This window comes from Pseudochaenichthys georgianus, chromosome 3 (genome assembly GCF_902827115.2).
Source record: "Pseudochaenichthys georgianus chromosome 3, fPseGeo1.2, whole genome shotgun sequence".
Lineage (NCBI taxonomy): Eukaryota > Metazoa > Chordata > Actinopteri > Perciformes > Channichthyidae > Pseudochaenichthys > Pseudochaenichthys georgianus.
The window spans coordinates 28,726,865-28,740,399 of record NC_047505.1 but is presented as its reverse complement, the minus strand read 5'-3'; the positions used below and the strand labels follow the sequence as shown (position 1 = coordinate 28,740,399).

The following is a 13,535-nucleotide window of genomic DNA, read 5'->3' as shown; positions in this document are numbered from 1 at the left end:
ACAGGGGACATGATCATTATCTTTTAAATAACGTTAACTGAAGGGAACAATCTATTTGACACAGCTGAAGCTCTGGCCTTCCTTAAAAACTAACTAATTTAATAAAAATAACAGTTGCATTACACACAATGCACGTTGTAGAAATGCGTGTGTGCACCACGACAAAGGAGCCTCATTTACTTTACATTGGGGTTGTTTGCGTGGTGCCGACACGCAAATGTAACAAAGTTCGTGACTCCACCACGCATTGTGGTGTTAAGGAGTCATGGTGGAGTCACGCATTCTGGTGAGATCAGGTTGGCTAATACATATAGTAATGACCAAAATTGTCCATTGAAACCCATATCAAAAGATGTTGGAATAGCAACTAATTTGATGAGTTTTGAATTTGCTGCCGTGAAATCCGCAGTTGACCTCCGCCTTCGTGGGCGTGGCTTGCGAGCTACTGCGTGACGTCACAAGATGGTCGCCTCCGAAGTGTTTACATTCATCACAGTGTATTGTTTCTCTGTTTCAAAGTCGAATTTATCAAAGTTTTTGAGCGAGTATTTTACTGGAAAGTGTGTCGGAGTCGACTGGAAGTGATTGCCAATCGAGAAAACCTGACAATGGAGGCGACAGTGAAGAAAAAGGGAGGAAAAACACACGGGAAGCGATGCATTGCCGCTGGCTGTAGTAATGTCAAGTCTGCCGAAGTGGCGATGTTTCTGTTCCCAAAAGATGAAGGTGAGTCTGGCTGGTGTCATTGTTTCGTAGATTCGTTGATTGTTCATGACAAATAAAGGCCACTGGTCGATTCGAGAGAGAGAGAAAGAGAGACTGAGAGAGTTACAGGGTTGTTGTTAGCATCTAGTGCTAGCTCGGAGCTAACGGAGATTAGCTGTTTCAAGAGGGAGAGTCCTTTCCTGTTGGACTGAGAGAGATAATGTCAGCTCAGGGAGGTGATTAGTGATTAGATTGTAAACTGTAGCCTAAGTTATCTCAGTTGGTTTGGTCATCTATGTAAACAAATATTTCCATCTATGTTAGTTGTATAAAATAGGTTAAGAAATCCTTCCAATGTTTTTTGATTATTGAAATATATGTTTGATATGAGTGTTGAGAGCTGTATCCATAAATCTCTTAATGTTGCCCTCAAAGTGCACCAGATTGATGCCTTTAACTTCAATTTAAAGAAAAACATCTTCCCAGGTGAGGGTGTGAGGTCATCACAAATAAAACAGGTTCACATGGATAGGATACTAGATAAGTGTGCACACTCATTATGTACATTACACATTTTTCTTGGATTTGTTAACACTATAGTCCCTAATATATTTGTAGAAAGGCAGGAAATGGAATTAAATCGAGAAAAACTGTCAAAATCAATCATTTCTCTTACACTTGTATCACTTTCCAAAGTCTCCGCCATGTTTACAATCACAACTGGGCCCATCTTGTGACGTCACCGCCGCTATCGTCTGCAACTTCCGGTAGGCTCAGACGGCCGTTATTATTAAAAGATATTTTTTAATTTTTCATAATTAATTAATCAATAATTAAAATTATTTTAGCCATAAACAGGCACAATGATATGTAAGGAATGAAACTGCCATTTCATTTTGGCGCAAAAACATGCACTTCACTGGCACTTTAAAGAGCCTGTGACACGGTTTTCCCCCATCATCCAAACCCATCAATTTGAGTACATATTGTCCCCTTGAAAACCGTTACTGAACTGATTTTGGATATTTGTACTTTGATAACCATTAATCTGCCTTCAATGTTGACAATTTTATGGATCTTCTCGCGGATTCTTCAAGTCCCGCCAAATGATGGGTGACGTCATTGCGGGCACAGCGCTCCAGCTGCACCGTCCAGGATCCCAGCATCTGCATGTAAACCTTTATATATATACAGTCAGATGTAAACGCACGATGGTGCACACAGCAGCAAGCTCAGACAGCGATGACAGGTTAATGTTGAACGTGTCTGAGAGCTCATATGAGGCTGAAGGATCGGTTTATGTTGTATCTTCTAAGTTTAGGAATGAGGTGCGTCAATATGGGCGATCATATGGTCATGTAGCCAGTGGTGGACTGGGACTAAAAATCATCCCGGGACTCTCGACCGGCCCACTTCGGTACCGCTAGTAAGCTGTCAACGGGGGGAGTGGGGGATGTAAAATACAAATATAATGTATAATGTCTGTGTCTTTGACATTAGCGCTGCTAGCCACCTGTGCCCTGTACTACGAAGCCAGTTCAACAGACCCTGGATATGTTTGAGTAACAAACTAACAACAACAAACTAACAAACGAGATCTCGCTAAGCGGTCCTACGACGCTGGTTATCAACTCGGTAAATCAAGCCAGGGTTTCTCTCTCCAGCTGAGAGCGCGTTCACGTCTAAGACACGAGTGGATCTGACTTTAATTACATTTGACTCGAGTGTTTCGTCAACATAATGTGTTAAATAATACTTCTGCATCCAGTCTGTGACACTGTGAGTGTTGCACGGCCAGATGAGGCTGGAGAAGCTGACTCAGATAAGGAAATATATGATATATTATCTGATTGATGATGTAATATGAATGATAAGTGCGACACGTCGGCGTCTTCTCTGCATACGGCAGTTTACACTGTATTTTCTTTATCCTGTAATATGACTTGAGAGATTTAAATTCCGCACACTGAGTGGATCTCTTTTCTATAGACGCCGGAGGCGGACAGCGTCAGGTAAAATAAGTTATTTAGCCTTCTCAAACCTGAGCCTCACGCGCCGCCTATGGGGGATGTGCTAGTTACTTATCCGACCGGCCCACTTCGGTACCGGCCCATCGGGATTCGTCCCGATGGCCAGTCCGCCACTGCACCCACAGTCCGCCACTGCACCCAGCCCACGTAAACTGTCAACGGGGGGAGCCTCGCTGCGGGGAAACGGTGGACCTAGTGTCCCGATCGGAGTGGGAATAATAATAATAATCCGTGCATTTTATCTATTAATTTCCCCAACATTGTGGTAAAAAACCACACGTTTAATCCACGTTGTTGGTGTACTACAACTACAAAAAGCATCGGTTTGTTTTCTCATCAGTAAATGCAGACCGGCTCAAACAAACGATTTTTAATCATCATCCTCACTCATCATTTAATGTATCATATGTTCGCCGAATTGACATGAAAGCACTAATAAATGTAGTTTCATCCACTTGAGTTTATAACCACAAAAATAATCGATTTGTTTTTATATCACATCTGACGGGAGGAAATTCAGCAGCTCTCACTCCCGATTTTTAATCCTAATGTAATCATCATCTTCACCACGATCATTTATGTTTATGTCGCCGAATTGACATGAAAGCACTGACAAATATGAATATACTGTAGTCAACTTCATTAAAACGTTCTTAACGTGCCTAAACTCAGTAATTCACCATTTCTACGCATGACACAACACACTTTGTCCGTGTTTGGCTCTCGAAGCGTTCCCGCATTGACGTCACTTCCGGCTTCCCCCAAAACTTCAAAATGAGTGAAGGAATTTCCCCGCGATGTTCGAAATTATTGATATTTAACGAAACGGTATCGCTTTTTCTTTTTTAAACTGACGGTTCGAGATTACTAGTAGCCCAATATTTCATTGCACAACAGTTGTTGGGATGGTGTCACAGGCTCTTTAAAGATGGACAAAAACATTCACTGAGAGATAAAGAAAGGCTCATGATCTAACAATAACTGTTGAGTTATTCTGTACTTATCAGTATCGCAAAGTCTTGATTGACAAAATGTTGTTTTCATTTATGTGGAAGAAAAATTAGAAGGGTACTAAATCCTAAAATAATTTATTAAAAATAACTTTAGACAAGGTGTGTCACAGCCCGAGACAGCATTACACAGAACAGGGACTGGCTGAGTGTATGGTCAGGTGAAATATATTGAAAAACAATACGGACACATATTGGATATAATAACAATATTCTTTATATAACAAAACAAAAAAACATCCATCCATCTTCCCCCGGGCCTTCCTACCAGTTGGATCTGCCTCGAACCTTTAATGAGAGGTGCCCAGGGGACATGCTGTTGAGATGCCTCAACTTGCCCTTTTTGACGCAAGGGGCCGTGGCTCTACTCCAAGCTCCCTCCAGATATCTGTATGCCAAAGCGAAACGCTTGTGACAGACTTGTAATGCAATCCTATTATAAAAAAAGTGATGTTATAGTAGATATTTAAAACTACAAAATAATAATGTGGTCATAATTCAGTTAAACAATAATAATCCATCCTTGCTGTGAAACATTTCCTGGTCTCAACACTTTGCTGATCCACGGCAACAATCATTTAAATGTTCAAATTGAGCTTGTGTGGAAAGGACAGTGTGTCATTAAGGTTTGTAGAAAAGGATATCAATAACATCTAGCTCTATTTGATTCTGGTTTATTGATTCACACAGATACAAATTATACAGAGGGCATGTAACACCCTCTAAAGAATGAACCCAAAACTCACAGATCAATGCTTGCATGGCTGTGGAGAATTGGCACTTTAGAGTTAACACATGGTGGGCAATGAAGCCATTGGGTGTGTTATTTAAACTGGATACATTAAACAGTCTCCACTAAATGCACATTGAATATAACCTGTGAGCTTCACTTAACATGAACTATACAGGAGATGTTTGTGCAGCTAACTTTGCTTTGCTGAAGGAGAAGAAAATCTAGTGGCAACCAAACTCTCATTATTCAGGATCAGGCTGAAGTTGGGGTGCAAGCAAACAAACAAACAAACAAACAAACAAACAAACAAACAAACAAACAAACACTCCCTTACCAAATTAGCCATAGCTTTGCCCTGATGTAACACAACATCCATGGTGACATCAGCAAACTCATAAAATCATGTCCTATATTGATTCACCCATAGTTACTGTAGGACATGTTAAGAATAATGATTGCAGTAACTGTGATTGATATGAGCATTACATATACTTCATATGTGTAGGCGTTTGGACTGTGACATATATTTCAGTGTATTAGCTCAGTACTAATTCAAACTGGATTTCAAAAGAAGCAATAACTTTAAGATTAAAGTGCCAAGTCTCAGTTTCCCTGGTGTTTGAGGCTGTTAACCAGTAGTGAGCCGTGACTTTTATACCTAGGCCCTCTGACCCCCCTTCCCTCGAGAAAAAAAAGAAGAGTTATTACGTCACAGCGTATACTTCAGCGGAATATCAAAACAACAGCCTGGGGTGCAAAACGCATCAATGACAGCGACCCTCTACCACACAAAACAACACCATTTATATAAACACCTATCATGACAGGGCTCCCAAAGCCAAGTAACAATTACAAATGAATTAAGTCGGCACAGCGGCCCGCATTGAAAATGACTTAGGCCTACCTTTGATGATCAAATCACTTAAACACAAAGTCCATCCTCCTGTCCTTTTGGATGAAGAACTTGCGGGTCATTCAGCTGATGCTTTGCCACTCCAGTTTATCATTGTAACTCAATCTTGAAAATGACTCGGTTAATAATTTCGCAACGATGTCATCACTATCACTGAAGTGAGCCATCATGAACGAACTTATGCTAATCATAAATCTATCAATCATAAATCTATCGATCATAAATCTATCGTTTAGATTTATGATTCGAAAATAATAAAAGTAGGGTAGACATGTGGATATTATCCGGCTGAACAAAACGTGCATTTATCCAACAGGTTTTTTTTCCACAGACCTTATTTCCAGCTATTTTCCAAAATCCTATGGAGAAATCCCGTTGCTTTCTGTCGAGGGAATCCGAGCGCAGCTTACTTCCGGGTTTTAGGACGCGTCACTGCACCACTTGCATAGACCTCACAGCGGGCGGAACTTGTCATAAAGTCCACGAAAATAAAGCCCGCCCATTTAGAGGGAAGATATGATTGGTCAATTGTACTGTCATTTGACATTACTCTCTCATTGAGTTACTATAGCTGGCCCTCTGTGAATGTAGAGAGGGACCAACAAGCTATCCCGTCTTCACATAACTCGCAGAGACGGCATTTAACCCTTCACATTCCAACAGAAACTGAACAGGCATATTCGAAGGATTTATTTCTTTGGAAATATTATTTTAAATACAATTAAATCAAGTTATTTTGGTAAAACTAATGAAAAATGTAACAACAAAAAATTATTTAAAAAAAACCTTTTTTTTATGTTTTCAAATATTATTTTTTAGAATATCTTAGGCCCTCACAGAGGCTCGCCACTGCTGTTAACATTCATACAGCGCAATCAATGTGCTTATCCACGGGGATCTCTACAAAGTGTTGCATTAAATCATTATGTGTTGGTAAACAGCCTGAAATTAGTGACAAAAGTTGGCACTCTCACGTCATAGTCAGTGAATAATGTCATGTCCAGTGTGCTGGAATACAGAGCCACAGATACCTGTCCTAATAGTTATGAACTGCCCTGTAGTTTTACTTTCCGATGTTCTACATCATGAGCTCAATCTATTTCAGTCACAGTATGGCTCACAGCATTACCACCCTTGAAAATAACATGTTTCCAGTTTACATTTCCAATTATATTGATGCATTCTCTCTGTGTGAACGTGCCTTGCAATTTGGCAGGTTGGCCTGGTTGTGTGCATGAACACTGCTCTGATTGGCATTACTAATAGTGCCTTTAGTATTGAGTTTGGCTGCGGCAGTATACAACCCCATTTGTGAAAGATGATGTTACTTTACTGATTGATGCGCCATTCCCTAGGTGTGGAATGATGTGTTTTACCTCCTTGACCTCTGCTCCATATGATATACCGAAAGACCCTGTTGTGACCCTGAATCTATTTTCTGGCATGCATTATAGGCGAAACATCCACAAGTCTCCCACCACAATCCACTGGACTAAATGAACCCCATTACAGCTCTTCCTCCCCTGAAAGACAAGTGACTGTAATCAACACTTGGTTTAATCATACCTCTCGCATAGTGTGAAAAACAGAAAAAACAACCACTTGTTAAGCCATGAAAAGTAGTACCAGTATAGACAAACACAAATTAACACAATCTTGTTAAACATCTGATACAGTTAGTTCCTAATGTAATACCTAACTAGCAATGCCACGTTTCATGTTGTTTTTGGTGCAGGTATGATACTTGGGGGCTAGGTAATATCATTTAAAAATGGGCAGTTGTGGACTGAGTAAATATAGACATTAGACATTTAATTTCACTTTCACAATTTACATGATGAAATGGGGATACATTGTCCAACCATTTATATTTTACTAAATAGATAATGTATTTAGCAAGTTGTTCAAATTGCATGAAGTATTTCTTTTTTTACTTTCAATCAACACCACACAAAACTGCATGTTTTACACACATTAAATCATTACATTTAATATACATCTTTCACAGACTATTCTGTTCTGCATTTTCCAATTACTCCAGAGGCCAGTTTAATTGCATAACATGCCAGTTTAATTAATATAGGTTTTTGTTAATTATATTGAATATTGTCACTGATTCAGGGCAATAAAATGAACCAAATCATTTTTGGTGTTTTGTTGAAATGGTAATAATATTGGTGTAATGGCATTCAGTCAATGGCCCCTATTACCCTCGTCTTTTTGAAATGTAGTTCTTAAATTAATATTCCATTTTCATGTAAATTATCTAACAACATTTACAAGGCTTCATTCATTTTTTGTACTAATTTGACATGGAGACAAGTGCATGTGACTGACCGCATTGAAGAATTATTCATACTCTGTAGGATTAAACACGAGATAAACTCTCACAACCCAAAGTCACACCAGACTCCTTGAGTCCCCTTCAATGTGACAAAAACTGTGAAGAAAAATAAATGAAGAGACGGTGATGTGCTAAATGGGTTCAAATGTGTGTCGCAGTTAACCATTACAAGGTCACTGATACATTTAAATGCTCCAGAGGAGAGCGAAAGAGAGAAAGGATTGATTGAACAGATTCCACGTCCCGCTCTCCTCATTAGACTCATTTCTCAGCTGCCTGGGGTTAATTACCACACACACACCTCACGCTGTTGTTCCACTTACATCATAATTACTGTGGCGGGGATCGAGAACAATCTAAAGATCATGATATGAGGCCCTCCACCAGCCACACATGCACGCACATACGCATACATGATACACACACATGTACATACAGACACTCACATCACAACAGCCTCCGTCCCCATTAATATGTTCTGCCTGAACCTCCCGGTATATTCCCAGATCCCCTTCCCTCCCCAGGAGCCAGCTGTTTTTGAGATTGATTTCATTTATTTAATGATGGCTGTTTTAATGACCCTTCCAACACCGCTGATGGTGCTACAGACACCACAACATCTCAGAGATGAGGATTGGATGAGGGCTTTATGAGTGAGGGTGGGTGATATTAAAGAGGGCAGATTGAAATAGAGGAACCACAACAGAAATACGGGGTAGGTAGAGACATGTTTGCAGCCGGTCTTTGTCTTTCTCAAACAAACAAGGACACTGGATGCAGCACAGAAATTAATAACCTCTCCATGGACTCGTTTTTTCACTGTGACACAGATGAAACGAGACCTATCCACCTCTCATCAGAGGGGGGTAGATGGTTAGCATGACTCTTGTGGATAGTTGTTTCTAAGGCGCTAGTTTGGTAGCTTTGGAGTAATCCCAGGGTATACAAATGGATTTTTCTGCAATGAACCCTTTCCCTGGAGACAGAAAAGGAAATCATGTATCAATTTGCATATCATGTAATGGCGGTAAAATAACGTTCCACCCCCTTCAAGGATCAAAACTTGAAACCACCAGAGTAAATCCAGACGACAGTAGATCAGAAATGTCTCTATTAGAAAAAGTAGAAATAGTTTTAGTAGTTTTTAGTAGAAATCTCCCTTACAATAAAGGCAGTAGGCCTATAGTATGCCCGTGTGTCATCTCCAATAAATGTCTTCAACCAGGCCCGGAGTGGCCATCGGGAGCACCGGGAGGTTTCCCGATGGCCTGGCCTGCTAAGTGGCCTGCTGGCCTGAGGATTTTTTTTATGTATGTATTGTGAACGCAACGCTGCGCAAATGTGGGTCTGACTCTGCCTCACAGAGGGTGACTGGCTGTCTACATGATGTGGCCTGCCGACATGGCCACTTTCATACAGACCATACACTAATGCCCTCGATTGGTCTATGTGTGTCATTCAAGCTCGGGAGGGTGTGTGTTAGTGTATGTGTGGCGCGAGCGAGCGAGAGAGAGTAAGCGCGTGCACCGGTTACGTGTGGCTATTGTTGCTGTTAGCATCTGGTGCTAGCTAGCTGCGCCAACGGATATAAGGAGCTGTTTCAACAACAAGGTGGAGAAGAGTCCTCTCCTGTCAGACTGAGAGACTGATAACTACAGCTCAGATGAGGTAAAGGACTCTGCTGAGTGTTTAGATAGTTAACTTAGTTCTCAGTGGGTCTCACGGTTTGGTCACCATTCATGTAAACACATATTTCCATTTGAAGGGGGAGTGATTAGTAAAATATGCATGAATAATAATAAAAAAACGTTAACTAGGTGAAAACATTTAAGATAAACTTGAAAAACTTGTTAAGAGCTAAAACTAGTCTTTGCTGCTGCCTCAAAGAGGAGAAGGGGGAGACAGGTGAGGCTGGTTCAGGAGCCCAGACACACTCACAACTATAAATGAACCAAAAACAAATAAATAAACAAGTTTCAATGTGTTTTCATATTGGATATGGTATGTTATTGGTTATGGCCATGTTATTATGATGTTATGATTATTTAAATGTATACAGTTCTGTTTCATGTGGGTGTAATCTCTCTCTTTATTTCCCCCACGAAGTGAACCAGATTGATGTATTTAAGTCCAACATTTAACAAACAAATCTTACCGGGGGAGAATGCCCCCGGACCCCCCTATAGTATTTGAGGTCCACCCCCACTTAAAATTGTTAGAGATTTATAGGGATTACTAGTCCGCTTTTTCAAATCTCCGCGCGTCCCTAAACAAGCTGATATCTTACAGGAAGGAATCCAGAGCATACAATTAACCGTTAACAATAATCTACTTTAATGGTAATATGACAATGCAATACAATCAATACAGTACAAATTCAATACAGTTATCTTTGGGATCCCACATTTACCTGATACTCACGTGAGCCAGCCAGAGGAAAAAGAGAGAGCACACAGCGTGGTTCCTGTGTTTAATACATCGCTAACAATGGGAGGAGTTATCTGATCCTCCCTTCCAGACCTCCGTGATTGGCTGCCCAAATATCACCAACACCTCACTTCTTAAGTTTCCCAATCACAGTGGTTGTAGCTTTATTATCTCCTAGATCTGAGTTGACTGTAAGTCAACTCCTCACCTTCCCCCTTCTTCCTTTGTCCTCAAAAACCACATGTTAACAGGCCCCAAATCCAGCTCACAGTTTTTACACAAATCATTTTCCCATTTTAAGCTTATTCATAGTTTACTAACATGAATACATACAAATATTTCCTTACAATTCCCCCTTTTTATCTCTTTTTCAAGAGATAAACTTACACAAGGCATTTTGAAACATAACTATTGTCACTCCTCTCCACTGTTTTCATCTCTCAACATTATATTTAGAGCCCTTTAAACATTTGGAAACAGCCCTTCATAGCAATTTCTTATGGCAGAATGAGAGAGAGACCAAAACATGTCAAAAAACTGCGTCCTTGTCTGCTGAGTCTCCATACTCGTCCTCCGAGACACAGGCCAACAGTGTCAGGAGGGGGAGAAGCAGCTTTTCCCTCAATGGTGGAACAGATTAGTCTGACACATAATGAGCGGATGCACGGCACACAACAACACCCACATGATAGTCTTTGTCCATGGATACGACTCGAATGGTTTCATCAGACCTCTCTGAGGGCAGGATGGGCTGGTTACACGCAGCACATTTAGGCGCCAGGACCCTGTGGTAGTCTTTCAGACAGTAGATTTTATTCTCAGTGTCCACAGTGAAGGGCACTCCGTCCAGGCTCTCGTTGCAGATGACGCAGCGGATACAACCGGGGCGGTACGACTTCCCCAGGGCCTGCAGGATCATGTCCATGATCAGATGTCCACATGCGTTGCACTTGTCTGCAGACTGCTGGAACCCAGAGTACAGAAAGTCCTCTTCACAGAAAACCCTTCCTGCGTCATAGTAGAACGCCTTCCCTCTCAGCCTTCGACTACAGGCGCTGCAGGTGAAGCAGCTGTCATGGTAGAGGCTGCCCATAGCTTAGCAGGCCTGGCTGGCTCCATAAGGCAAGGCAAGGCAAGGCAAGTTTATTTATAGAGCACTTTTCAACGCAAGGCAATTCAAAGTGCTTTACAAAAAACTAAAAATGAAAGACATTAAGCATTAAAAAAGAAAAGCTAATCAAATAAACATTACATACACCGTCTTGTTGCACTTAACACACATTCCTGTTTCAGCGGAGAGTGGATTCCCCTGTGTCGTCCTGGCTTGCCGTGTCTTTGTCCCCTCTGATCCGCTGACGGCGGCTTCTGGGCTGCCTGCTAGAGAGATGTCTTCCTTCTCCTCCGGCTTGCTGATGGCGGCTTCCGAGTCGCTGCTGAATAGATGTCCTCCCGATCTTCCTTCCCCGATCTTCCTTCTCCGGTCCGATGATGATGCCTCCCGGGACGACTGCTGGATGGATGTCCTCGAGGTCCTTCTCCTCCAATCCGCTGATGACAGCATCCGAGTCGACCTCCATGACGAGAGCCAGATCCGTCCTGATGTCGTCTAGGGTCCTCGCAGGTGTTTTTCCCCGCCGCACACTGGCTCCCGTGGTACCAGTTGTCCCCCTTTCCTTGTAGGCGGACGGCATGGGATGTCCTCTGGGTCACTCGGTCGGGGCCGGAGAGCCTGGGGTTGACAGTCAGCCTCCTGCGTCTCGGGTCCCCCTTTTGGCGTCAACAACCTGTGTGGAGAAATCTGATACAAATCCCTCAAGCCTACGCTCCGGGCTCTGGGGCCCTCGGCTGTTTGACCCACCAGTGCGTGGCCACTTGGAGCCTGTTGGTGGGGTGTTCTTAAAACAACAGACGTCTGTGAACAGGTTTTCTAAATTAATTGTGCGGCTTCAGAATCTTAATACTTGGACTGTGCCAACTAAATAAGAACCCCAACATCTTTAGGTAAACTAAATAATATATTTCTATAGCTCTGAATTTCTGACAAGCATCTGTGTTTATTTTTAAATGAAATCCTTGAGATCCCATTACAAATCTAAATATGATTTGAACTGCTAATGTTTCTGGTAAAGAAACACACTAATCTTATGGATTCAAAAACAACCAAAATCACAATACTAACAAAGTGAATGGCTTCCTGGTGATACTGCTTTTACCCGTCAGTTCTTAGATATTATCCCCACTGAAAAAATGAATACAGAATTCCAACAAACTGTCATCAAATGTCTTTCTATTATGAATTTAGATGAAATGTATATCCCCATAATGACCTAAACAATAAAGTCTATGGCTTTTACTTCTTTACCAGGCTAGTTACATGATGTTTTCTGTTGAAACATTACTCACAGGTCAGCTTCTTCAGTATTCCATTCTGGACTTACATCTCTCCCAGCAGCCCCTTGGCCACTGATTCTTTATCTGTGTTACCTGCTATAATTCAATCAATATTAGAGACATGTCAACATTCATCAAACAGCCTCTTATCCCCAGATATGGAGCAGGTCAATTCTAAAACTGTCAATCAATGGTCAGATTGAACAATGGAGTTGGAGCAGCCGGTTCCTTTCAGTCCCTAAATGAAAAATGTACATTGTGAAGTTTACACTCCCCCTTTTTTACACATTATCTCATGTGTAAACAAAATCCTGTATGGGAAGAAAACCTTCAGGTCATAATGGATTATAAGACAATACCAAACATTTTTCCCAAAGGTACATCCATCATTTTCCACATAAACACTCCAGTAAGTGTTTCTCTCCATCTTTCAGTCCTAAAAGAAACAGAATCTTCATGTTTTAGTTTGAGCTTCACATTCTGCAAACGGCCACCTCCTGTGGGAGTGAAATATCATCAAGCAGATTAGATACGGTTTCCCCTTTTGTGCAATGTTAGGAAACCTCTCATTTCACACATTATTATCACACAAAAATAATGTGTTAGTCCAAAACATGCTTGATTAGTCATCGTTTTAAATCATGTAGTTGCACTGATCAGGTGCAGAAATACACTCACTCACACTCACACTGTCAGGTTGTAAAGTCAGGTTTGGTCAGGTACACCTCAGAGTCAGTCATTGACAGTGCCTTCCCAAGTTACCCTGTCGGTCAGGGTTAAAGGTCAGTTGGTCTCAGTCTTTTTGGCCATGTGTCGTGCTCTGCAGAGACTCCGATCTTCCAGCACAGGCCAGCATCCTCCGTCTATAAAAATCTGTATATATGGAGCGCCATCATTTATTAATTCACAATTACAACTATAATGTTCAAGATATCTCTAACTTTTCATTGGAACAGCGGTTTCCCAAATTCCCTGAAAAGTG

The 13,535-nt window shown here is 41.4% G+C and overlaps 1 protein-coding gene across 1 annotated transcript in view; it reads left to right on the top strand.

The window, feature by feature from the left end:
* The first annotated feature begins 334 nt into the window (after positions 1-334).
* LOC139433239 (THAP domain-containing protein 5-like) overlaps positions 335-13,535 on the top strand; it is a 32,682-nt gene continuing 19,481 nt past the window's right edge. The window contains exon 1 of the mRNA XM_071202163.1: positions 335-726. Within this exon, the coding sequence (XP_071058264.1) occupies positions 679-726 (48 nt within the window). The 5' untranslated portion in view covers positions 335-678. The remainder of the gene's footprint in view (positions 727-13,535) is intronic.